We start from the raw sequence: 26,574 nt of genomic DNA on the forward strand, positions 1-26,574 counted from the left end.
TTAGAACTGACTGAAAATAACTTTGTACTAAAATGATACTAAATATTTTTTTAAGTGTCCAAATAAATTCCACATATTATCAAATGATCTCGCGGCACCCCTGGACCGCTGTCACGGCACCCCAGGGTGCCCCGTCACCCACTTTGAAAACTCCTGTGAGTGAAGCAAACAGACTCTGTGTGTTAGCCTCCAGAAAGCTGCTAGCATTTTGTCTTCTGCTGGACGTGTTTTAACTAGAGGATTTTCTCCGCTAGCCATTGGGTGTTGTTATGCTTTACAACCTGCTGGTAAAACCACATCGCCGTTCCAAATCCTCCATCCCCTTGACAACATGACTTTGAAACGCTCCAGAGGTTTTTGTTTTTACAACCGTGGCTCTATCTGTGAGAAGATAAAAAGATGAGGGACTAATGCAGACCCCTGGGGCACACCAGGCAAGTTGGCCATTATTTTTAAACTCTCTTTCTTCAGAATTTAGTCGTTATGCCAATTAATTCCTTCCAAGACACATGTGTTGTTGTTGTTGTCACTGCGACGCGTTTTGAGCTTGTAGATCGGCTATTTTTGATATGTACAGTATATGCATTGTGGCCCTCTGGAGTGAGAGTGAAAATGTAGTGGCCGTCTCCATCATCAAAGTTGCCCACCCCTGCAGTAGGACTACATGCAATGACAGATATCACCCTCCACACCCGGCTACCCCGAACAGGGCGTATGGGAGGGTAATCCCGATCTCGGGTCAATAGACCATATTCACACCGCGGCCATCTTGGATCACATGACTTCCTGGGGTAGCAGCCTGCATTACAAACCATTGTGAACAATGGAGCGATGGTCCCAAAATATGAGTTCTCTTCAACCAATTTATTTTTTACCAAATTGACAAATGGGCAGATGACAACATCAACATCCCCAAAATGATTAAATAGAAGGGTATATCCACAATATTCATGGTAGTTAGGTTGCAGTGTTACTCTGTACAAAGACTTGCTACAGTATGCAGACTAGTGCTTGCTCTGCCATCATATAGTTGGTATTACTGTATTGTGATTTTTGCATATTAATCAGAAACAATCTAACAACAAATAGTTAATATGATAGTGGAGCAAGCACTGCACAGATAGCAAGTCTTTGTACACAGTAAGGTTGCAACCTAACTACCATGAATATTGTGGATGTACCCTTCTATTTAATCATTTTGGGGATGTTAATGTTGTCATCTGCCCATTTGTCAATTTGGTAAAAAGAAAATGGTTGAAGAGAACTCATATTTTGGGACCATCGCTCCATTGTTCACAATGGTTTGTAATGCAGGCTGCTACCCCAGGAAGTCATGTGATCCAAGATGGCCGCGGTGTGAATGGTCTATTGTGTTGGCGTAGAATAGATGCTCGGCAAAGTGGGATGCACCACTGTGGTGGTGGTGGGCAGGGACTTAAAGGAGCTATAGTCAACTTTTTCTTGAAAAACGGATGCTAAAATAAAAATAACTAGCCTACAGCCCCCTGCGGGGGCCTGGCCCCTTTGTGTGTGTGCCTGTTAGTCCCCCTTGGTGTGAAGCAGACAGACTGTGATGTTGCTCTCTCTGGAATTGCCCCCGGACTGGGAATGCGCTGCTTGGTGACGCCCATTTGTGATGTAAATCGCATCACAGGACAAAGCCGCCTACAGGCCAAAATTTGGGAAAATATTTTAAACATTTGGGGATTATGAGAAGTAGAGACACATTTGAAGGTGATAAAGTTGATGTTGGGCAAGGTACATGCGTTATTGATTTTTGTATTATGTTTTTTAGACAATTGAACAACTGCTGAACGTGGAGTTACAGACGGACAAACGGACAAACATACACACTATTTTTTGGGGCGATTCTAATTAAGGTTGTGGGATGTTTCGAAAATATTTTATAAAAAAATAAGCTTCATATATGTGTTTCAATTAAAAAATGACCACAAAAAGCGTAAAATAATGATAAAAAAAATCATTTTGGCCATTGTCGGGCCGACTTTGTTTACATCCTAGTCTAACACGATCAAAGAATAGACTAGAATGTAAACAAAGTGTCGGCCCGACAATGGCCAAAATGATTATTTTATCATTATTTTATGCTTTTTGTGGTCATTTTTGAATAGAACACATGTATGAAGCTTGTTTTTTTATAAAATATTTTCGAAACATTATTTTAATTTTAACATCCGTTTTTCAAGAAAAAGTTGACTATAGCTCCTTTAAAGGAGTAGTTCACACCAAAAATGATTTTTTTTCCTATTGATTACACATTCCATGGAGACTTTGTTCAATAATATTTTTTTGTATTTGTCACATTCCTAAGACAAAAAATGTATTATAGTAAATTTACCCCCATTGATTCCGGATTGGGACCCAATTTTGTTTTAGCAATTTTAGTATTTTGATTGAGGCATGCGTACAAGTGGCTAAATATGTAATTTTAGACACAATAAGCCGGCAATTTCTTTCTTACTACTTACACCAGCCCCCATAAGTCACATCTGCTCATGAAAGATTGTGGTGCATCTTGGGAATGGGCTTATTGTGTCTAAAAAGACCTGGGCATGCATGCAAATCAAAATAGTTAAAATCAATAAAACGATAGAAAGCAGTAAATGAAAAAAGTGTTTTAACACTCATCTTTTCTTTTCTCTAATTACCATCTAAAATATGAACCCTTGTTGTAAAAAAAAGTTGTCCTTTAAGCACTGTGCCACCCGAGATGACTCTTGATTCTAATAACACGAACTGAATCACCATTAACATTGAAAAACTAGTAAGTATACAAACTAAGGCACGCACACACATGCAAGCACGCGCACGCACGCACGCACACACACACACACACACAGAGAGACACAGATAATTGCATCCTTTCAAGAGTCACAGGGTACAAAACAACAAACAACAAACTGTGTCCTATAAATAGACATGAAAGCTTGGCCGAGCCTCCATGGAGCCGAGTGTGTAGAAGTCATTAGTGTTGGCACAGAGCCAGAGTCTGGAGGAGGGAGCAGCAAAGACATGGGACCATACGCCATGTTATCTTTTATCGTGATAAAATAAATAAACACACGATAATCCTATTGTGGAGATTTAATTTATCATGATATCGTCCTCCGTCATGCACTGGGAGCCACTGGCATCAGTTCAGCAAAAGCTAGGGTATGGCAAAGATGGGAGTCCTCATGGAAAAGAGGCATTACATTTTGTATAACACGGTTCTATTGTGAAAATAGCAGATCTACATGTTCACAACGCCTCGCGCTGCGAGGCGTTGTGAACATGTAGATCGGCTATTTTCACAATGTCTGGGGGAAAAAAAGAACAAGTTTTGTCAGTTTTTTACACAGGTTTCTATGGTTTCTTGGGCTGGATATGGCAGCCTGGAACAGTTGTTCAAGTGCAGCTAAACTTGGCATGTTAGTAAACGTGCCACAATTAACAATAATGCATTGCACCTGTGCAGCTGACCTGCGGAACCTGGGAATATACCATTTTGTCAAATTGGGGAGAGAGTGTGGAGAATATAATTATAATACCTTGTTAAAGTGGCCATTTTGTTACATTTTGCATTTGTAGTTATTTTTACTATTTAGCAACATAATAACCAGCACAGATCGACAAAGAGACATTCATGGATTTATATTTATGTATAACTTTTATTTTTCCCCCCTGGACCCAGGGTATGGCAGCTGCATACCCCTGCCATACCCAATTGACGCCCCTGCTGGGAGCAATTCACCTCTTATTTTGCCGAGTTGCATATCCGGTACCACTTAAACAACTTAAATCATTGGTAAAAGGTGCTTACGTACTTGACTTTTTTTTTCACTCTCTATCAAATGTCTTTGCCAAAAAAATAGCCGATCTACAAGCTCACAACGCGTCGCATTGTGACGCGTTGTGAGCTTGTAGATCGGCAATTTTTTGGGCAAATGTTCCACCCCAGCATAATGGATTTTGATCATCACGATAATATTGTAAATTCCGATTTATTTTGTCACAATAATCGTGATATGAAATTTTCATATCGTCCCATCCATAGAGAGACTAAAGCTCTGTCCAGACCGGCAAATTAGCGAAAGCGACGTGAAGAAGCGAACCAAAAAGGCGAAGAATTCGCGATTCGCCTTTTTCCATACACACCAAAAAGCGACGCGAATATGCATATAATATTCACTTAATTCGCCTAAATACGAGGGGGTGATATCTGCCTGTAGACACAGGAGAAAGGACAGAGAGGAGAGAGAGGAGAGAGGAGAATGGAGACAGGGAAACAAATAAAACAATGGAAACTACATCCTCAAGTAATGATGACCTGGAAGCCTATTAAATAAGAAAAAGAAAAAGAAGAATGTCTTCGCCTGCGCACACAACCCATCACATCAAACAACACGCTTTCACCGTTCCCCCTCCGCTCCGTTCCCCCACATACAGGCAGCTCGCAGCAGCAGTGGTGTAAAGTAATTAAAAGTACATTTACTTGAGTAGCCTGTACTTGTAGGAATTTGTACTTGAGTCCAATTCCCAGTAGGCTACTTTCCTTCTACTCCACTACATTTCGGATCCTATTGTATTTAATACCCAGGCAGCGATTTATTTTAAAACGTTAGTCTTTTTGTAGATATAAATTAACAATAAAACATACATAAACCATGCTTTTACCAGTAGACATTCGAGTACTTTCCCCAAGCAGCCACACGGACGAGAGACACGGAAAAGCAATGCAAAGGCAAGGTCCCTCGACCTTGCTCTCTCTCTCTCTTTAAGTAGGATAGAGTGAGCTTGATTTAATACAGAGAGAGAGGAGTTCACCAGCGAATGTTCGCTAAATTCGACACAAGGGCGAATAAAAAACAGACGCCTTTTCGCTTTTTTAAAATTCGCGTTTGGTGTGGATGCTTCCATTGACTTTATAAGATTTTAAACAAAAGGCGAATTATACGCTAATTCGCTATTCGCCAATTCGCCGGCGGTGTGTACGAAGCTTTAGGGTCGAGTCATACTCCACTTTTAGATCCTAATTAATTTTGGTTCGGCTCTGTCTAAACTATAATAGGGTTATAGTAGGTCATTAATGACATTACCTTCATAAATTAAATCCCTTTCATAACGACGTTATCTCAAGGCCAAGGAAAACAAGCAGAAATCAGCGACAAAGTCAAGATGGCAATGGAATGTGACCTGATGCCTCAAATCCACTGGCTGTTAAGAGCTTTTTTACTTTTAGTGCATTGGCACCCTATCATCCACACTAATCAGGATTTTTTTAAAGGTATTTCTTTTTTTTAATTGTTTTTCACATTATATAAAAAATAACAATAGTAGTGAAGTGTGACGTAATTTACACATCCTACCTGGTTCGCGGTTTTCTTCCCCCATTCTGAATTCCCATAGACTTTTTTCATATGGCGTCATATAAGAACTGTGTTACAAACATAAACAAATGATCTCAGCGGTTCGACTCATGGATATGAAGAATCAACTGATGGTGAGAAAACGCTAATGTTACTGTTGCCGAATTAGTTATATTTTCGCTAGAAACAGGCTTTATCAAATATGAGTGACTGACTATCATAAACCACACAGAGCCACCTTGCCGACAATATCGCAAAGACCGTTTGTTTATTTTTGGACCACAATGCTTATATGAGACGATTTAAGATGACCCAATGTTATTCTCCATAGAGAATTACTTCCGTGGAACCGGGGGATGAGTGAGTCACGTCATGACTTCGCTGTTCTATAACAATATACATTAATTTAAAGGTATTTCTAATGGATTTGGGGTCTTTTTGGAATCTTACTTCATTTGATAGATATATAGTGGAGAGAGACAGGAAACACAGAGGGGAGCAAATGATGTGGCGAAACAGGACACAAATCCTACCAATGGTCTCCTACAGCAGGGGTTTTCAAAGTGGGTGACGGGGCACCCTGGGGTGCCGTGACGGCAGTCCAGGGGTGCCACGAGATCATTTGATAATATTTTGAATTTATTTGGACACTTGAAAAAATATTTAGTATCATTTTAAACATTTAAAAAAGTACAAAGTTATCTTCAGTCAGTTCTAACCAAAATGGCTATTATCTCAACGTTTTCCTCGCAACATAATCACTAAAATATCGTCACTGTTGGGCAGAAACCTCGTATCTCCAAGTTTCAAATGTGTACGTCTTTTGGTAAAGCAAAGCCCTGCTTCATCATACAAGACTGTCGCACAAAACTAGTGAAAACAGCCGATCTACAAGCACACAACGCCTCGCGATGTGAGGCGTTGTGTGCTTGTAGATCTGCTGTTTTCACTAGTTTAGTACATTTTATAGATGACAAATACAAAACTAACGGTTTTGGACATACAAGGTTTCCACCCGACAACGACAATATGCTATAAATATAAGGTGCTGGGAGTGAAAATTATAATGTAGGGGTGCCTCGGATTAAAACAAATATTTATGGTGTGCCCTGAGACAAAAAGGTTTGGGAACCCCTGTCCTACAGAAAGGCGTGAGCCTACTGTACTTCACTGCACTTGTGCAGATACAGCAGGTAAACCATAGATGACAGGTCTTTGGTCTACGATATAATTGTGTTTTTGTCGTTTGTCGACAATTACATTTCTGTTTGGCTTTTAGGCTTTGAAGTTGCACATGGCAGATATGATTGACACATAACCTAAATACAAAAAGAAATTACTGACATATTTGAACACTTTCTACTTCAAAAATTACATTGATAGTGGAAACAGCCGATCTACAACGCGTCGCAAGCTTGTACAGTAGATCTGCTATTTCCACTATTTCTGAAAATGTTCGAAAATGTTTGAAAATTTTCAACATTCACGATTATGACGATTATGACAAAATAATTGCGATTATGTCAAATAATTGTGATTAGACGATGATGTAATAATTGTGACAAGCCTAATTGACCTGAGACTAGGGCTGTCACCATTATGACATTTGACATGACATTTAATCGTAGAGATGACAGGTCTTGGTCTGCACTCACCGATCTGTCTCTCCAGGTCGGCGGCCTCGTGGGCCGTGGCTCTGGGCAGGACCCCGGGGTCCGTGAAGCTGGCCCTGAACAGCATGCCCAGCACAAACAGGAACAGACCCCCGCCGATCACCGGGATGACCGGACTCAGGTTGGACGCCAGGAAGGGACAGCTGGAACACACACACAACACCGTATACTGTCAACAACGTCAGGGGTCTTCAACGTGTTCAGGCCAAGGACCCCTTAGTTGAGAGAGAGATGAAGCAGGGACCCCCACAACCTTCCATATAGTTTTATCGTTTGACAGCACAATCATCAGTGTATTTTGGATTCATGTCAATTTGTGTTTTCAGATATTTAACCACTTGAACCGTCTTGAAATATAAACAAAAATTGTTAATTTTCTATTTTTTTGGCATCTAGTGTTAGGTATGGCCATATTATCACTACAGATATGCTCTAAAAGTGTGAAAAAACATGTTTTTGATTTCCCCCCGTCTTTAACTTTATGAACTTAAATACAAATATTGTTGGACATAAAAAAAAACTAACATTTGGAGCAAATTCCCGTAGCTGAAAGAAGAAATAAATAAATAAATAAAGCATACTCCACTCCCACACACTTTCCTCTGCTTAATTTATCAACTTTGGTAGATTATAGTACCTCATATCGTTGGCTACATTTGCATAACTTCACATGTTTTCTCTCTCATGTGAGTTGAGAATGCATAATTCGGGGATATTTATCATTTTCACCCTTGGGTGCTTGTTGTTGTGGGCGGCTGAGTAGCAAGCGAACACTGGTGAGTACCCGTGACGTCAGTGACCTCCCAGTAGTCAGGGGATATCTTCAGAAATAGTGTCAAATCCTGGAATAAATTCCTTACCAAAAAGTTTCTTCACCAATGTGTTTGTAAAGGTGTCTAGTAACACATCTCACAAAGACTGAAATTCAGTTTCCCTAGGAGAATCCTTGACAGCTGATGAAAGTTGGGGTCCCATTAAATTAACTATACAGGATAAAACACACCAAAATAAATAAGCTTTAAGTAGCATGTGAGGGGTCAATCTAGGGTTTTTTCATGATTCTGAATCCATTGCAAGCCTTTGTTTTGCACGAAAAACATTCCTTGGGCTAGAAACGGCCCCACAAAAATATGGTTTAGTGATGAGTCATCACTTTTCACAGTTTCGTGTGAGCCGCCTTTACCCCAAGGAAGTTTTTGTGCAAAACAAATGCTTGCAATGGATTCAGAATCATGAAAAACCCCTAGTTTGACCCCTGACTACTTAAAGCAGTGATGTCATTACGTGCGCATCCCGCATCAAAAACTCATTCAAGTCGCCCAGGGACTCATTCATGTCATGGTCCTGGGGTCCCGGGGATGCGCCTCCATTGGAGTCCATGTTAAAATAATTTACCGGGTCGTGGTAAAAGAACGCCATTTTGCGTGCCCGAATTCATTAGGGGCACATATTTTAGTAGTTTTAGTAGTTCTAAGTTCAAACATTAGCCAAATTGTAAAATAAATATAAGAAATAGGCAAACATTTTGAAAATAGCCGATCTACAAGCTCACAGCGCTCGAAAACATTGTATTGAGGACTCATAAAACTTTTCTGGGACCCATTTGAATGACCACCTGTGGGTCCCGGGACCCATTACATTGAAAACCTAGTAACATCACTGTTAAAGCATATGTATTTTCGTGTGTTTTATCCTGTATAGTTAAGTTAATGGTACTCCAACTTTCAGCAGCTTTAACGGATTCTCCTAGGGAAACTGAATTTCAGTCTTTGTGAGTCTACTAGACACATTTACAAACACATTGGTGAAGAATTTGTTTGGTAAGGAATTTATTCCTTACCAAACAAGGGATTTGTTCCCCCTGACATCACAGGGATCTCTCTAACAGGGCATCATTAATATTGATGACATCAGGGAACTCCATATATGGGCATAAAAGGGATTCTGTTAGTGTGATATGATATCACAGTGAAGCCAGAGCACGATGTCATAGCGGCTAACCCCACTTTTTATAGCCAATGGGTTTTGAGATGGCATTTAGTTTGACAGAGATAAAAAAAAAATCACACCCAATGTGAAGTGAGCGGTGGTCGTGCTTGTATAACGTCTTCAGACTAGGATTTGAGTCTAGGATGTACAGGCTATGCTACACACACACGTTTTGCTATGGCAAAACGCTGAGGAAAAAGGCTACAGACACACGCACAGCCACTCTATGGAGCGGTTTACCACCGCTCAAAAAGAAACTTGTAGATGTTATTTTCAATGATTGATGCGGTGATGGTCTTTTTTCATTTCTTTCCCGGTGTTAAAAAGGTCTTAAAAGTAATTAAATTGTCACTTTACTGTCATCTGTATGACAATCATGAGGGGACCCCCCTGGGGGTCCCTGAGTCATGAGAGTCATGAGGGGACCCCCCTGGGGGTCCCTGAGTCATGAGAGTCACGAGGGGACCCCCCTGGGGGGGGGGGTTAGGGTCCGACCCACAGGTTGAGAACAACTGTTCTAAATGACGTAAGTTATTTTTTTTCATAACTAATGCTGTCTGGTGCTGTGCTGAGCATGCATGTGTCCACAAATCAAATTAATAGTCTTCAATGTTTTCAGGCCAAGGACCCCTTAGTTGAGAAAGAGATGAAGCAGGGACCCCCACAACCTTTTAATAGATTCCATATAGTTTCATTGTTTGACAGCACAATCATCAGTGTGTTTTGGATTCATGTCAATTTGTGTTTTCAGATATTTAACCACTTGAACCGTCAATACTTAATAAACCTGACCTTTCACTCCGTACTTAGTCTGCTCTTTTTCCCCTCCAAGGCTATTTGCCGCTGTAGATCTGCTATTTTTGGCTAAAGTTCTCAGAATATGGACGCTAGGGTTCAAGTGGTTAATAAAAAAAAAAGGAGAAAAAAGTTTCTATCACACAAAGATTTGGAGGACCCCCTGTAGTAACTCTGAGGACCCCCTAGGGGTCCCGGACCCCCTGTTGAAGACCCATGGTCTATTCAATTTCATTTCAAGCAGACTATTATTATCACCCCATTTTCCACAGTAAACAGCATTTCTTTCCCAGAACCGACATTATGGATTGATTTTTTTCTTCTGGTGGATCCCCGAACTCCGACGTAATCCAATCACGTACACAGAATGCCGGCTTGCTTCTCCACCATCTCTTTTTCGATCGTTGTGTGCAAAATGAAATTAAACTAACATAAATGAAATGACATGTGTTGTCCGTAGGGGAAAATTCTGTTCATATCGCCCAACCCTGATCGAGTCCAAGAATTCTACGCACTTTAATTGAATAATTGTGAGTAATTGTTTGTCACATTCCATCACACAATGAATAGAAAAGCTTCTGTTCACTCCTGTCAGTTGGCTGGGTGTTCAGGGGCCCACTGGTGGAATGGAACTAAATACATTTACTTAAATACTGTGAAAAATATATTTTTTCAGGTTCTTTTACTTTACTTGAAAAAAAAAAGAGACAAATCTTCAATGCTTTATACCAGTGGTTCTCAAACTTTTTCATGTCAAGGACCCCCAAATTTAAATATATTTGGATGTGAACCCCCATCTGAAAATGTTTCACACAATTTGTGTGAAAGACATTCAAAATTATTCAAAATCTTCCATACATTTTCCATATACATTTCTGTCTGTGTTGCCAGATTTCGTAAGAAAAACAAGCGTCCTGGTCTATGAAAACAAGCCCAAAGAGAAGAAGCGATGGGCTTTGGTTTTTACAACTTTGTAATCAGCTATTTTGAAAATAGCAGATCTACAAGCTCACAACGCCAAAATATTTGCAAGTGACTTTACAGAAAAAAAAACAAGCCCAAAATCGCTTATAATAAACAGAAATGGCAAGACTGCTGTGTGTGTGTGTGTGTGTGTGTGTGTGTGTGTGTGTGTGTGTGTGTGTGTGTGTGTGTGTGTGTGTGTGTGTGTGTGTGTGTGTGTGTGTGTGTGTGCGCGTGTGTGTGTGTGTGTGTGTTGGCATGTGATCAAATCCCACCAGCGCTCCTTGACTAAATCCTCCTACTTCATCATTTCCCTTTCATCTCCTTCAACTCTCTCTCTCTCTCTCTCTCTCTCTCTCTCTCTCTCTCTCTCTCTCTCTCTCTCTCTCTCTCTCTCTCTCGCTTCTTTTCTTTCTTTCTGCCCCCCCCATTAAAAAAAAAATCAAACCTCGGTTCGAAGTGAAGCGGTGAATTTTTATTCTATGTGTTCTAGAGCTTTGAAATCTGTGTTCTAGATCTATACATTCTGTGTTCTAGATCTATACTTTCTATGTGCTTTAGTTCTATATTTTTATGAATTCTGAATGAATGAATGATTTTGTCTGGAGGGCCAAATTGGCATGTGAAGCTTGACCAATCCTCAATTGGTCAAGCATGCACGGGACAGACAAAATGTACCATTCAGATGGGGGGGACATGTACGGGACAGACAAAGCCACACCTTGGAAGTGGCTTTCACCGCTTCAAAAATGGCAAAACTAGCAGTTGTGAGCTTGTACTGTACATGTGTTATATTGTTGCTTATATGTTCTGCCCAGAATAGAGATGCCTGCTGTAAAGACTAAAGAGGTTCACAGCAACACATCTAATCCTGATTCATGAGGCTCTCAGGAGGACTTCGGTTATCACAATGTCTGTGACGTCAGTCGTATTCAACATCAGTCATCTATGACATATCAATGACGCATGACTTGGGCGAGTTTTCAGCCCTGTTGACCTTCCATCATGAAATAAAAGTTGAATAGTTCAACATGTATAAAACGTGGGGGGAAAAATAACTATTTTGTGGAGGCACTTCTGTGGCCAGAGAACTGGACGGTCAGTGGTATGAGAGATTAAGCTCTGGACAAACAAACAGCTCTTCATTTTAATGCACAGACCTTTTAATGTCACGGTCCTCCGAAAACTCTCAGTTTCTGTCAGAGTTACAGCCAGGCCTGTCCATTTCAACCACTCTTCTACATTAACCACTCTTCTACACTAACTTGAATATTTGACCAGTCAAAATAAATAACGAAAGTGCCTGTGCAATTTGACACTTTCAAAAATCTCAAAAATAGCAAAAGTAGCCAATCTACAAGCTCCCAACACATCAAGGCACAACGTATTGTGAGTTTATAGATTGGCTATTTTGCAAGACAGATTCATTGCGGTTTAGTATGTGACTGTCACAGCTTGACCGTATCTCCGTCTATAACGCCTGACCCTGTGGTTCCCCTGACACATCATTGTGACATCACAGTGATGTCAGATCCTCGAAGCAGGGATCTCCATATATGGGCATAAAAGGCTGACAAATCACTGTGTCAGACGACAGAATCCATATATGGCCAAGACAGATGGTGCAACCTCGCCCTTTAGGCCGAGGTCACTTTTCGCCCTTAGGCGTCTTACCGGTTTACACAGATGAACGGAAACGGTTCTGAAGATTATGCAAAATAACTGTGATTATCTCAAATAATTGCGATCATACGATTATGTAATGATCATGACAGGCCTTGTAGTCGCAGATATGACACACTGTCAGCTTTTAGATCTGCTATTTTGGGCAAACAACAAAGTCTAAAATCAGGCTGGAGAGAGAGACGGACCGGCGGGAAGAAGACTGGATCTCCTGCTGTTACCAAGGAGATCCAAGCTGCTCCTACATGACAACACGCAGCGGAGGAGGGGAGAGCGTTACCTTGGAAACCCCCCCTCGCAACGCTGAGGTGCCGCGCGAAGAAAAAAAGACACGAACACAGAGAGAAAGACAAGAAGAGAGAGAGAACCACCTGTCCGCTGTACTAAGACATCAGAGACACATACTTCCCACAGATCATAACCACCCAAGGAGAGTTTGAAAACATGACCAATGATGAAAAACTCCCATACCTGCTGGGGGAAGTAAAACAATGTGCAAACACAGCAGCAAGATCCGTGAGCTGCTGTGATAAGAGAAGGATATCAAATGGAACACAACCACCTTAAAAACCATTGTATATATCCCTGCTCTGCCTGCACGTAACCTTGATGCATGAAAACTGTTTTCACCTGTACATATTTTGTTCTGATTGTATTGTATTGTGTACACTTCTGCTTTGGCCATGTGAACGTATGTTTTCTCATGCCAATAAAGCCCTTTGAATTGAATTGAAAGAGAGAGGAGAAGGAGAAGAGAAGGGAGACAGAGAGAACACAAGGAGAGAGAGAAAGAGAGCGAGAGAAGATATACAGAAGAGGAAAGACAGACAGCTGGAGGACGGGAAGGGGGAGCTGGGAGGGCAAGATGACCCTGAACAAAAAAAGTTCTACTTGTTTTCTCTTCTTCTCTCGGGGACTGCCCATAAGTCCGAAGGTCCATTAGTCCGAAGGTTCATTAGTCCGAAGGTTCATTAGTCCGAAGGTTCATTAGTCCGAATTTAGTTAGGGTTACTGAGGTTAAGGTTAGGGTTAGAGTTAGGCATAGTATTGTTAACAAATTCGGACTAATGAACTTCTCTCAGCTTGAGATTTGGGTTTAACCCAGGGGTCTTCAATGTTTTCAGGCCAAGGACCCCTTAGTTGAGAGAGAGATGAAGCAGGGACCCCCACCACCCTTTCATAGATTCCATATAGTTTTCATTGTTTGACAGCACACTCATCAGTGTGTGTTGGATTCATGTCCATTTGTGTTTTCAGATATTTAACCACTTGAACCGTCAATACTTAATAAACTTGAACTTTTACTATGTACTTAGTCTGCTATTTTTCCCCTCTACACCAAACCTCTTTGCCGAAAGAGCTTGTGAGCTTGTAGATCTGCTATTTTTGGCTACAGTTCTCAGAATATGGACACTAGGGTTCAAGTTAATATACTGTAAAAAAGGATTGAAAGATGTGGAGGACCCCCTGTAGTAACCCTGAGGGTCCCGGACCCCCTGTTGAAGACCAGCTGGTTTAACCCATCAAGACCTGAGGCTGATTCTACAAATTCCTTCTAAATCCGCGGTTCTCAAACTGTTTCATGCCAAGGAGGACCCACCAAAACATGGAGATATATTTGGCCGCGGACCCCCCCCCCCAATCTGATTTGGGGCCTGGCACCCCCAGAAGAGAAGATCTGTGTTAAGAAATTCACGATTTTTTCCTAAATGTTCAAAAACAGCAGATGCACAAGCTCGCACAAGTATATGAGCACACTTTTATAGTGGAAATAAAGCATATTTTAAAAGAAAGTGTACATTGGTAGCCTTGAAATTAAATATTTATTCGAAGATCTATTTATAACGCTGTGATTCCTGTTGATAAGAGCCTCTATAAACATTTGCAAAGGGAAGCAAACATTTTATAGACCATTTCTGATGATGCCAGAACATTAATAAAAAGCTAAAACATTTTTCCTTCCTAACAACAACACAAGGAGCGCGTCCCGTCCCATAGTCAGTCTCATGAGAACATCTGGTTTAAAGGAACGCTTCGGTTGTCAAAGGAATCTTTATCAGGCAATGCTGCAAGCTCAGCTGAAGGCACTGGCCAATGAAATGTGATTACAGGTTTGCATACTGTGACAGACACACGCACGCACGCACACGCACGCACGCGCACGCACGCACGCACGCGCACACACACACACACACACACACACACACACACACACACACACACACACACACACACACACACACACACACACACACACACACACACACACACACACACACACACACACACACACACCTCAGTAACAAACTCCTCAATTGGGGAATCCAAAAATAACGCCACCTAAACAGTGGGAGCATTCTGGTTGCGGTGCGTCAGACATGTATGACGAGTTAATGGTATCTCTGTCTACACTGAGAGACACAGCATGTGCTCTGTAATTGTTTGTCTGTGGCAGTGGACCTATAGTGTCGTCAGTCATCACTTTACTATTTGGATAATGCTTGTCCCATTCCTCTCTGTTAGAAGCGGGTTACAGCAGTGGTTCTCAACCTGTGGGTCGGGACCCCCAGGGAGGAACCCAAATTATTTTGGGGGGTCCCCAGATGATTGACTTAATGGGCAACATTGTTTTCTCCCTCAACAGTAAACAAACCAACATAAAGTGTAAGTGTATAGACTAGGGTATCTGCACATTTCTAAAGTGACAATTTAAGGACTTTTTAATACCTCTAAAATGACAAATTAAACTCTGGCCAAATCATCAAATATTAGAGGCAGAAATTGTGAAAATAGCCGATCTACAATTCTACATGCTGACAACGCGAGGCGTTGTGAGCATGTATATCTGCTATTTTCACAATAGAAGCATGTTCTACAAAATGTAATGCCTCAAATCTTAGTGCTCGTCAGGGTGGGGGTGGGGGGGTGGTCCCCAGTTAAAATATGATTATTTTGGGGGTCACGGTCTGAAAATATTAAGAACCACTGGGTTACAGCAAAACACAGCTACTGGTATTGTGTGTCTGTAGTTACTATAGCCCCTTTTCGACTGCAGTTTTAGCACCACACCACAATACACTACACCACACCGCACCACACCACACCACATAAAAATATCTACATTTTCCATTACACAAAAGTACCCCTATCGGTAAGAAACAAATTGACCCTTTTAACTGTGATTATAATACAATATACATTTGTATTACACATTATAATGCACTATAATGGATTATAACTGTGATTATAATACATTATAAAGTATTAATGTATTACTATGATAATTACCAGTAAGACTCCCTAATCGGGAGATAAGCGACCGTTGGTCGCTTATCTCCTGTCACACTGCTGACATCAGTATGACATCACACCGTACACAAATGACCCTTATATAAGACCGGCATTATCTACCGACAGATTAGTAACAAGATGTCAAAATCGTTGAAGGTTGAATCTCCAGATATGGAGATAACCAACACATCCCTCCATATATGGAGATAACCGACGAATCTCACTAAGTCTGACCTCACAAGCCCCATATTTGGACACGAACAACATATAACTCCATATATAGAGACATAGCTGCTGACATCAGTATGACATCACACTGCTGACATCAGTATGACATCACACCGTACACAAATGACCCTTATATAAGACCGGCATTATCTACCGACAGATTAGATGCAAGCAGGATCTCGACTCTGACACAACTCATCGGCTCATAAGCTGGTTCTCCCTCCATATATGGAGATAACCGACGAATCTCACTAAGTCTGACCTCACAAGCCCCATATTTGGACACGAACAACATATAACTCCATATATAGAGACATAGCTGCTGACATCAGTATGACATCACACTGCTGACATCAGTATGACATCACACTGTACACAAATGACCCTGACGGCACACACCAAGCAGTGTGATGTCATACTGATGCGGAGATATGAGCACAATAGAATCTATTATCATGTATTACAACTATATCATGGTAGTCTAAATGAAAAGTCAGTGAGTGATCAGTCATTATGAAGTGTTTGGCCCTGTGTGGCCTAGCTCAGACCTACTCTAGAGTGGATACGTTTTAGTACCCTGTTTAGTACCACTTTCACACCACTCTACCCAGGTCCTTGTAGTGGAAAACCTGGCACAAGTGGGCAGTGTGGTGTGGAGTGGTGTGGAGTTGGGCCTGTGGAAAAGGGGCTTATGTTACCTTCCATGGTTAATTTACATGTACTCAAGTACTGCCAGAGCTAGGGTGACCAGACGTCCCGTTTTCAAGCTGCGTGTCCCAGTGTCCCGACAAATATCTCTAAAACACTAATATGTCCCGGTTTTCAACATTCACTGCAAAATTGTCCCGGTTTTCACCAGAATTAAAATAATCGTAGCTGTTTTCAGTGGTTTCATACACATTTATCATGTTCTTTTCATGAAAACATGCTCACCTAACCAATCAGAAAAAAGGAACAAATTCATTGCGTGTCTGAATTCAACGCTGAGGCTGTTTATCAATCACTCACTGCTTGTATGCAACCATGTGGTGCGTGTGTGCGCGTGCACGAACGTTAGAGAATGGGCACGCGCGCGCGCGGTAACGTGCGCATTGCTTTTAGGGTCCCAGTTTTAGGCAACAGTGTTTTGCGTCCCGGTTTGAGTGGCTGAAAATATGGTCACCCTAGCCAGAGCCCTCCTACAGATTTTGTCTAAAAATTACGCAAATTGGTAAACAGTATCTCTACAGTCATGTAGAAATGCCTTCATTCTTGATTTAGTTTTATCAGGGATGTTGGGGCTATATACCACCAGTAAGACTCCGTAATCGGGAGATAAGCGACCGCCAGGTCCCAGTGTGATTTTAGGCCAAAATGTGTAGCAGTGTCCAAACAATTTGTTTGAAGAAATCGGCCTAACGGTGGCGCTATATGGGACAGATCCATGTTGATGAGATGAGTGTAGACATACTGTGTAGCGATTTGCGTGATTTTAGGGCAAAATATGTAGGAGCAGTGTCCAAAAATGTGTTTGAAAAAATCGGCCTGACGGTGGCTCTATATGGGACAGATCCATATTGATGAGATGAGTGTAGACATGCTGTGTAGCGATTTGCGTGATTTTAGGGCAAAATCTGTAGGAGTAGTGTCCAAAAATGTGTTTTAAAATATCGGCCTGAAGGTGGCGCTAAATGGGACAGATCCATGTTGATGAGATGAGTGTAGAGCAAGTGTGTACCGATTTGCGTGATTTTAGGGCAAAATATGTAGGAGCAGTGTCCAAAAATGTGTTTGAAAAAATCGGCCTGACGGTGGCGCTATATGGGACAGATCCATGTTGATGTGATGAGTGTAGACATGCTGTGTAGCGATTTGCGTGATTTTAGGGCAAAATCTGTAGGAGTAGTGTCCAAAAATGTGTTTTAAAATATCGGCCTGAAGGTGGCGCTAAATGGGACAGATCCATGTTGATGAGATGAGTGTAGAGCAAGTGTGTACCGATTTGCGTGATTTTAGGGCAAAATATGTAGGAGCAGTGTCCAAAAATGTGTTTGAAAAAATCGGCCTGACGGTGGCGCTATATGGGACAGATCCATGTTGATGTGATGAGTGTAGACATGCTGTGTAGCGATTTGCGTGATTTTAGGGCCAAATCTGTAGGACTACAATCAAATTTTCGAGGCAACTTATGTGTATGACCCATATATTATGTAGCTATTTCTACCGTTGCCCTTGAATTCAAGCCAGGCATTTATCCTTCTGTCTGCATTTTAAGTGCTGTACATTTCATAGTCGCCCTACATTATTTTGTCTGACGATGTTGGGTTGACGCTGCTCTCTTGGCCAGGTCTCCAAAGAGCGAAACCATGTGATCTACAAAGCTCACAACGTGTGGCAACAAGGCGATGTGCTGTGATCTTGTAGATCGGCCATTTTAAGTACTGTATAAAGCACACAAGACACAAGTGGTTAACAAAATTAATTTCTGCCCGACAGCAACGGCATCCAACAAGTTACGACTCTGGGAAAAAAAAGACACTGATGTCTGGTCCTGTAAAAGAGACTGAGGAGGATCATAATTGATCTAGCTTGGGATCGCTTCCAACTGAAGCGGATGGCATCCTACGTCATGTTGTAGTCAAAACGGACTACACTTTGGCCGGAAACACCAAACCGGAAACAGTTTTAACCCAAAACAATTCCCCTGCGCTCAATGACATAATATTACTACCTACCCAATAAAACCGCTAACATGTCATTAGGTCGAACACCCTTTGGATCGACCACCAAACTCTAACCCAAACCCTAAATCCTAACCTCAGTAAAACTATGCATGACTCTAACCCTAACCTCAGTAACCGTGACGCGGGTGATTATCTAACCTGCCGACGCTGTTCGATCCAACGGGAGTTCGACCTATAGTTTAGTTTACAGTTTAGGCATTTAGCAGACGCTTTTAATCCAAAGCGACTTACAATAAGCAGATAACATCACAATAATAAACAAGATAATATGTCAGTACATCATCAACAATATAACAAATGCAAATGTATATCTATCTAGAAAAAACACAATATAATCAAAGTTCTAAAAACCTAAAAACAAAAACTAGCTTCATGTATGGTCATTGATTTTTTCTGTAGTGCTAAGGGTTTAGGTGGAGTCTGAAAAGGTGAGTCTTCAGTCCACGGCGAAAGCTAGCGAGTGAGTCCGTTGTTCTAAGTGCGACAGGGAGTTTATTCCACAACTTGGGGGCCAGGAGGGCAAACTGTCTCGGACGAGTGGATTTTTGCCCTGGAGTTTTTAGTGAGGGTTCTGTCAGCATCCCTGTGTTAGCTGATTTAAGTGAACGGGTGGGGGTGTAGGGGTTGATCAGGTTTTGGAGGTATGGAGGAGCCATACCTTTGGCTGCTTTGAAGGTCAGCACCTACTGTATGGGGCAGTCCCCAATAAAACCCTTAATGCGGCGTTGTTTTGCTTATTTTTTTAAAGGTTTGTTTGGTATATCCATCATTTAGTCCAACTTGCAGCGACTGGCAAGACCACACTCCTCTAGCATTTAAACAGGGATTGGGGAAACAAACGGGGAACCAAAACAAAGCGACGCTGGTTCTCCTGCCCAGGTCTAGGATGCCATCCGGTCTAGACCGGATCAAACAACCTGTTTAGTAAACGAATACCTGGTGACGCAAGGTTATAATTGATCTGAACTGTGGTTTTGTCAGAGCCCTGAGTGTGACCGATTCAGTCAGATCGAGACGGTTTCACCACAAGCCTGAAGTCTCTCTTCGTTGAAATCAACCAGAAGTTTGTGCAGGCTTTCAACTGGTCAGGCTGTTTCATGGAAAGACCAGACCTTCCTGGTATTTTGTTTCGCTCACTCGCTGTAATTCTTCACGTCTGGCTATCGAGACATCTGACATTCAATATTCCTCCCTCTGTGGAATGTGGAGAAGACTGCTCGCTTCACTTCAATGGGCGCGTTTATGCAACATTTGCAGCGCAACACTTTATGTTGCCACAAATAATCGTGTTAAACATGGATCACTCCGGACAAAAATAGAAATGAAAGACTGTGCAGCAATCTAGAGATATTCTAATTGGGTTACGCTCATTCATATTATGACCATACACCAATTGAGATAATCAGGCTACAGTGTAATTGGACTTTTGGCTTCATCAGATTAAGGTCGGTGCCCATCATCAACAAAACCATTGGCTAGGCTACAGTTGAGGGCGAGTCTACTCTTAATTTGGTTAACATCGGATTGTTAGAGTGCATGTAAACATGTCTAATTGCCAGTGGTGGAAAGTAACTAAGTACATGTACTCAAGTATTGTACTTAATGGAGTAGTTCACCACTTTTCAACCTGTCTTCATATAATAGGTCCTCACTAATGTTCATAATAAAATAACACAGTTTTTTTTCTATTCAGTCTGGGTCTCATAGGAGAGCTGTCAAATCCTTCTACCGGTGACATCATCGTTTGACAAAAACGAAATAAATTGGAATAAATTAATAATAAATTAAATAATATTTTTGAAAAAAAAATATTTAGATTTTTATTATCACGAGAACAATGGCTTCCACTTTAACATTGCAACTTTTTCAGGAATAGAAAGCCTGCATTGCCATTGATGATGTCACCGGTAGAAGGATTTCACCCACCCACAGCTCTCCTATGAGACCCAAACTGAGTAGAAAAAATTGTGATATTTTATCATGAACATTAGTGAGGATTATATGAAGATAGGTTGAAAAGTGGTGGAGTGCCCCTTTAAGTACATTTTGAGGTACTTTTACTTTAGTAGGAGTATTTCCAATTTTCTATACTTTTACCTCTACTCCACTACAGATATTTTACTTTTACTCCACTACAATTATTTGAAAACTTTAGCTACTAGTTACTCTGTAAATTTAGATTAGTATTACAAAGCATACATCACTCTATATTATATATTTTGTTTATTTAAAAAATAGCAGATCTACAAGCTCACAAGCAACACATCGTGAGCTTGTAGATCGGCTACTTTCAAAAGATTTGTATCCACGACTTTCCAACGCCCCATAGTGCATTGCGCAGACGCTGTACCGAGCTTCCGGCGCCGCAGCCGAGTGTGATTTACAAGCTCGCAACGTTTGCATCTGCGACGCGACGTGAGCTTGTATGTCTGCTGTTAAACCGGAAGTGAGGTCCAAATAATCTCCAGTAAACTCCCGCGGAAACAGGTGGATACAGTTTGAAAACCTGAAATGGGACATTTTGCATGATGATGAATGCTTTTATTTGTGGTACTTTAAAGGGGAGAACCACCCATCTTAACTATGTCATTAATATACCTTTGAGTTGTTATGTGGAAATAAGAACATTGATTGTGGGGTTTGGCTTGCAAAGTACACCGTGATGACATCATCACGGTGTACAGTATGTTAATGACATAGTTCAATGTTGAAAATGGGTGGTTCTTCCCTTTAAGTACATTTTGAGGCCAATACTTTTGTACTTTGTATTTATTTTTCCGGACTTTCACTTGTAAAGGACCATTTCTAAATTGTGGTATTGATACTTTTACTTGAGTAAAAAAAAGAAGAAAAAAAAACACCACTGTCTACTCTAGTCAGATAGATATCAGTATAATGAGATTAGGAGATTGTCAGTAAACTAAGCATGCCGCTGTATGCTGTACTATGGCTTTAAATCAGATTAGGCTTAGATTATCGGTGCTGATGTAAACAAACCCAGAAGCCCTGAGAATGTTAGTCACTACTACCATTTACATAACGTCTGCCCAGCAAATTAAAGTGGCGAGGGAAAGGTCGTATTATTCTGTTGGTCTACTCTGGATGTCTGCCACGGAACACAGCAGGGCTGTTTGGGTTGGAGAGGAGATTAAATGTCTGTCTGATGCCATGTCCAACTTGATAGTCTTTCAGAGAGAAGAGAAAAAGAGAAGGGGGAGGCAATCAAGCTGCACTAGAGTGGATTCACAGAGAGACTTGCTTCACTAACGCTCCTGTAGCAGACAGAATTGAACAAACTGATTGAAGAGAGAGAGCTGAGAGAGAGAGAGAGAGAGAGAGAGAGATAAAGAGAGAGAGAGAGAGAGAGAGAGAGAGAGAGAGACTGGAGATTGTGATTTAGGCTTAGCAATACTCAACATATCATATATATCGTGGTTGTCGGATGAAAACCTTGTATGTCCAAAACCGTTCATTTTGCATTTATCATTTTAAAAATGATTTAAACTAGTGAAAATCTACAAGCACACAACGCCTCACCACACCGTGAGGCGTTGTGTGCTTGTAGATCTGCTGTTTTCACTACTGTTGTGCGACGGCCTTGTCTGATGAAGCAGGGCTTTACTTTGCGAAAGAACGTACACATTTGAAACTTGGAGATACGAGGTTTCCACCCGACAACGACAATATGTAAGAATCAAACATTCTGTGCTTCTTTCCCATTACCCAATTTCCCATTTCCCAATAAGGACATATGGGTGCATGGTGGTATATAGGCTGAACTGATATCTTATTAAGCATGGCATGGGGTGACACCAGGTCATGTGGGGATCATAACCCAAATATGACTGATTAGCTGTAATAGTGATATAATCTTTGATGCGCTATGAGGTAGATGTGGAGGTAGCTATAGTATGTATTGTAGGCCTACAGTACATGGACTCTACTACTGTACAAGTTTGACATCATTGTCTCCAGTCTCTCCACCAGCCGAAAGGCATGGGGAGAGACATGTTTTCGCCTCTGTCCGTCCGTCCGTCAGTCAGTCCGTCCGTCCGTCCGTGCGTGTGTCCGTCCGTCCGTCCATCCAGTTTGTTACCAGCTAATCTCCGGGGCCGTTGGCCCAGTCGCTGCCAAACTGTGCACACACACTCCCTGGATGCCAATTCAGAAACTCTGCCCCACATTTTTCACATGGGCCTGTTCTAGCGCCACCAGGAGGCCGATTTTCGCAAAACTAATTTTTGGCCAGTAATACTACAGATTTTGTCTAAAAATCAAGCAAATTGGTAGACAGTATCTCTACAGTCACGTGATCGACATGGATCTGTACGATTTTCCATATTCCATCCTGATTGGCTAAAATTGGCTTCCAAAGTTTGCAGGATTGGTCCGTTGAATTTTGTTGAAATTGTGCATGCACATTCCCAATAGGCCGAGGAATAAATGCCACTTAAAAAAAAAGAAATCAGCCTCATGGTGGCGCTATAACAGACGATTTGTGTTTTTACCTATTATTCCACTGATCAGTGTACAACTCTGTATGCGCACTCCCTAGAGGCCAAGGAAAAACCTTTGCCCTGCATTTTTCATATCTGCCTTGTATAGCGCCACCAGGAGTACGTTTAGTAGCCTACCACTTTGATTGATTGAAGACTTTAGGAGTTTGCAGTGATACAAGGTCTACTAAAAGGAGATCCTAGAAAAGACTAAGCTTATTTCCACAGGAAACCATTTAAGTATCTCATATAACATTGAATAACACCCCCTCTACCCAGGTCCTTGTAGTGGAAAACCTGGCACAAGTGGGCAGTGTGGAGTGGTGTGGTGTTGGGCCATGTCAGTGGAAAAGGGGCTATTAAGTAGCCTAACTTACTCGAAGGTGAAGAAGAGGCCGCTGGTGACAGAGATGAGCAGCAGGGTCAGGTAGAACACCCCGGTCTGCCGGGCCATCATGATCCTCCCGTTACAGTAGAACCTGTTCCTGCCGGGGAACATCTCCCACTTCCTCCGCTTCTTGCCCCTGCTCTTCCCCGGCTGCTGGTGCTGCTGGAGCGGCTGCTCCGCCGCGCAGGGACCGGCGGAGGCTCCGGGCGACGAGCTGCGGGTGCAGATCTGATTGTACTGACATTCCCGCATGTTGGAGGAGGAGGAGCAGGGTTCATGTTCATGGTGGTCCAGACCCAGATGATGCATCTGTCAACGAGGAGATGTCTCGCTCAGTAATTCACCAACCGACAAACAAACAAACCAGAAACGACCCAAAATAATACCAATAACACCGATATATTCGTATTATTTGATCGTTTTTGTTGTTCGATTAAATGTCCGACTCTCCGATCGGCCCAACTCTCCTCCTACATCCTTGTCAGTCACATTTCAATCATTGAAAAGGTTTTCACAAACACATAATATGATGGTCAATAATAATTAGACGATCAATCCGATATTCCTTCGGTTTGGATCGTTTTGTTCGATTAAATGTCCCGACTCTGATCGGTCCAACTCTCCTCCTATATCCTTGTCAGTCACATTTCAATCATGAAAAAGGTTTTTTATTTTATTCCATTCCATCATCATCAGGAGGAACCCTGGTGAGACCTCTCTCTCTCTCTCTCTCTCCCCGCCGGTGGGTCATTCTTCTTCCATTGTTTTTCTACCCCCAAAGCAGCGACTATTATTTATATTGCTTTAGAATCCCAACAAGAAGAAGAAGCTGTTAGTTTCAGGTGCAGCTTCTTTTACACAACAAAACACACGTTTTCTTCCGATCCAAAGAAGGAGCCATCATCATCAGAGATGAATCAAGATCCATAGTAAACAACAGCGCGCGCTGTGCTGTCCTTTCCTTCTTCGGAGCGTCCTCTCCTCAGTCAACATCAACAACACAACGTCTTTCTGTCCGTTAGAAGTCCGTTAAAATGGACCCGATGATGATGATGATGATGATAAACAGGAGCTGATATAACAGAACACAGAGGAGGAGGATGATGATGATGACTACAGTGTGAAAGCAAGACGGTGGAGGAGGAGGACATCCATGGTGTTGTTGGACAGATAGTGTTGCTCACTGAGTGGTGAGTGGTTTCAGTGAGGGGAGAATATTTCCGCAAAACCCACGCCGAGCATCTTCTGCTTCCTCCTCCTCCTCCTCCTCCCCTCCCACCCTGCAGAACAGAGAGAGAGAGAGAGAGAGAGAGAGAGAGAGAGAGAGAGAGAGAAAGAAAGAGAGAAAAAGAGAGAGAGAGAGAGAGAGAGAGAGAGAGAGAGAGAGAGAGAGAGAGAGAGAGAGAGAGCAGCTCTCTCCTCTGTCCCTCAGGCTGCCCCCCCCACCCCCCCCATTGGCATGGGAAGCATGTTGTGTGTGATTTTCTTTTGCATGTATGTATAGGCTTATATATATGTATATATACATATATACATACATATATACATACACATACCGTATATATATGTGTGTGTGTGTGTGTGTGTGTGTGTGTGTGTGTGTGTGTGTGTGTGTGTGTGTGCGTGCGTGCGTGCGTGCGTGCGTGCGTGCGTGCGTGTGTGTGTGTGTGTGTGTGTGTGTGTGTAAAAGTCCATATATGGGTATTCCCCAGAATCCCTTTTGTGCCCATACATGAAGATCCCTGATGTCATTGATATACATCACTGGCCAGATGGACAAGACATGGCTCATATCTGTGTGGCTGGGATCTCCATGTATGGGCATAAATGGGATGTAGGCCGACTATATACAGAACATGGATCTCCATATATGGGTAACTGGTTCGATACACATCACTGGCCAGATGGCCAAGAATTGGTGCGACCTCTCCCTTTAGGCCAGGCAAGGTCTTACTAGTTTAGTTTAGTATGAAAACGGTCACATCTTGTCTCCGTCTGTCTACACTCGGTTTGACGCTCTGACATCACTGAGATGTCAGGGGAACCACAACAGAATCCTGTTATGCCCTTATATGGAGATCCCTGGAGTAATCAATATTAAGCCCTTATCTAACAGGATGGGAATGTCCATATATGGAGGCCACATCGGCCACATACCACACTAACAGAATCCATATATGGCCAAGACAGATGGCCAAGACAGCCCATATCTGTGTGGCTGGTTCTACAGATAGGGAACTCCATGAATGGGCATACAAGGGATTGTACGTATGATGTCAGATGTCATAGGACTTTCTTTCACATAATGAATAACTGAGTATAAGCATGTTTGGGTATCAGGGGTCTCCATATACGGTAGGTAACTGGTCCCATATACATCACTGGCCAGATTTTAACTGCCAAATGTTATTTATTTTGAATGGATTTAATATGAAATATGTCCACTTGTCCAGGCTCCACCAGGGGAAAGTGTATGGTTGTCAACCCCAGCAATAGGCCTATATCTCCAGAGAGGCCAGTCCTCATACAACCACACATGATAGGACCAAGGCCACTGCTTTGCTTGGGCAAAAACTAATAATGGTTCATGAATTTATCAAAAATAAAGGCATAGGCCTAATGATTACCTCCTTCTAGAAGTACAAGTAGCTACTCACATTTTGTACTTAAAGGGGCACTCCACCACTTTTCAACCTATGTTCTCATGGTCCTCACTCAAAAATAGCTTTTTTCTTTTTTTCTCAAAGAAGGGCTGTGGGCAAGTCAGAAACCCATCGTCTTGTGACATCATCGATTGCCAATCCAGTTTATAGAAACTGCAGGCTTTCTATTCCTGAAAAGTTGCAATTTTAAAGTGGAAGCCATTGTTCTCGCGATGATAAAAATCTAAAGATTTTTTTCAAAAATATTGATTAATTTCTATTTTTCTATTTCTATGCACGGCCGGCTCTATGCACGGAGCCGGCCGTGCATAGA

At 41.9% G+C, this 26,574-nt stretch overlaps 1 protein-coding gene across 1 annotated transcript in view; it reads right to left on the reverse strand.

Annotated features, from left to right (window-relative positions):
* LOC308301179 (palmitoyltransferase ZDHHC14-like) overlaps window positions 1-23,907 on the reverse strand; it is a gene marked incomplete at both ends in the record, with an annotated part of 47,413 nt that extends 23,506 nt beyond the window's left edge. The window contains 2 exons of the mRNA XM_080745074.1: window positions 7,025-7,185; window positions 23,588-23,907. Of these exons, the coding sequence (XP_080601200.1) occupies window positions 7,025-7,185; window positions 23,588-23,907 (481 nt within the window). The remainder of the gene's footprint in view (window positions 1-7,024; window positions 7,186-23,587) is intronic.
* Window positions 23,908-26,574: the final 2,667 nt, after the last annotated feature.

Source organism: Nannobrachium achirus (genome assembly GCF_963921795.1).
Source record: "Nannobrachium achirus genome assembly, chromosome: 16".
Taxonomy (NCBI): domain Eukaryota; kingdom Metazoa; phylum Chordata; class Actinopteri; order Myctophiformes; family Myctophidae; genus Nannobrachium; species Nannobrachium achirus.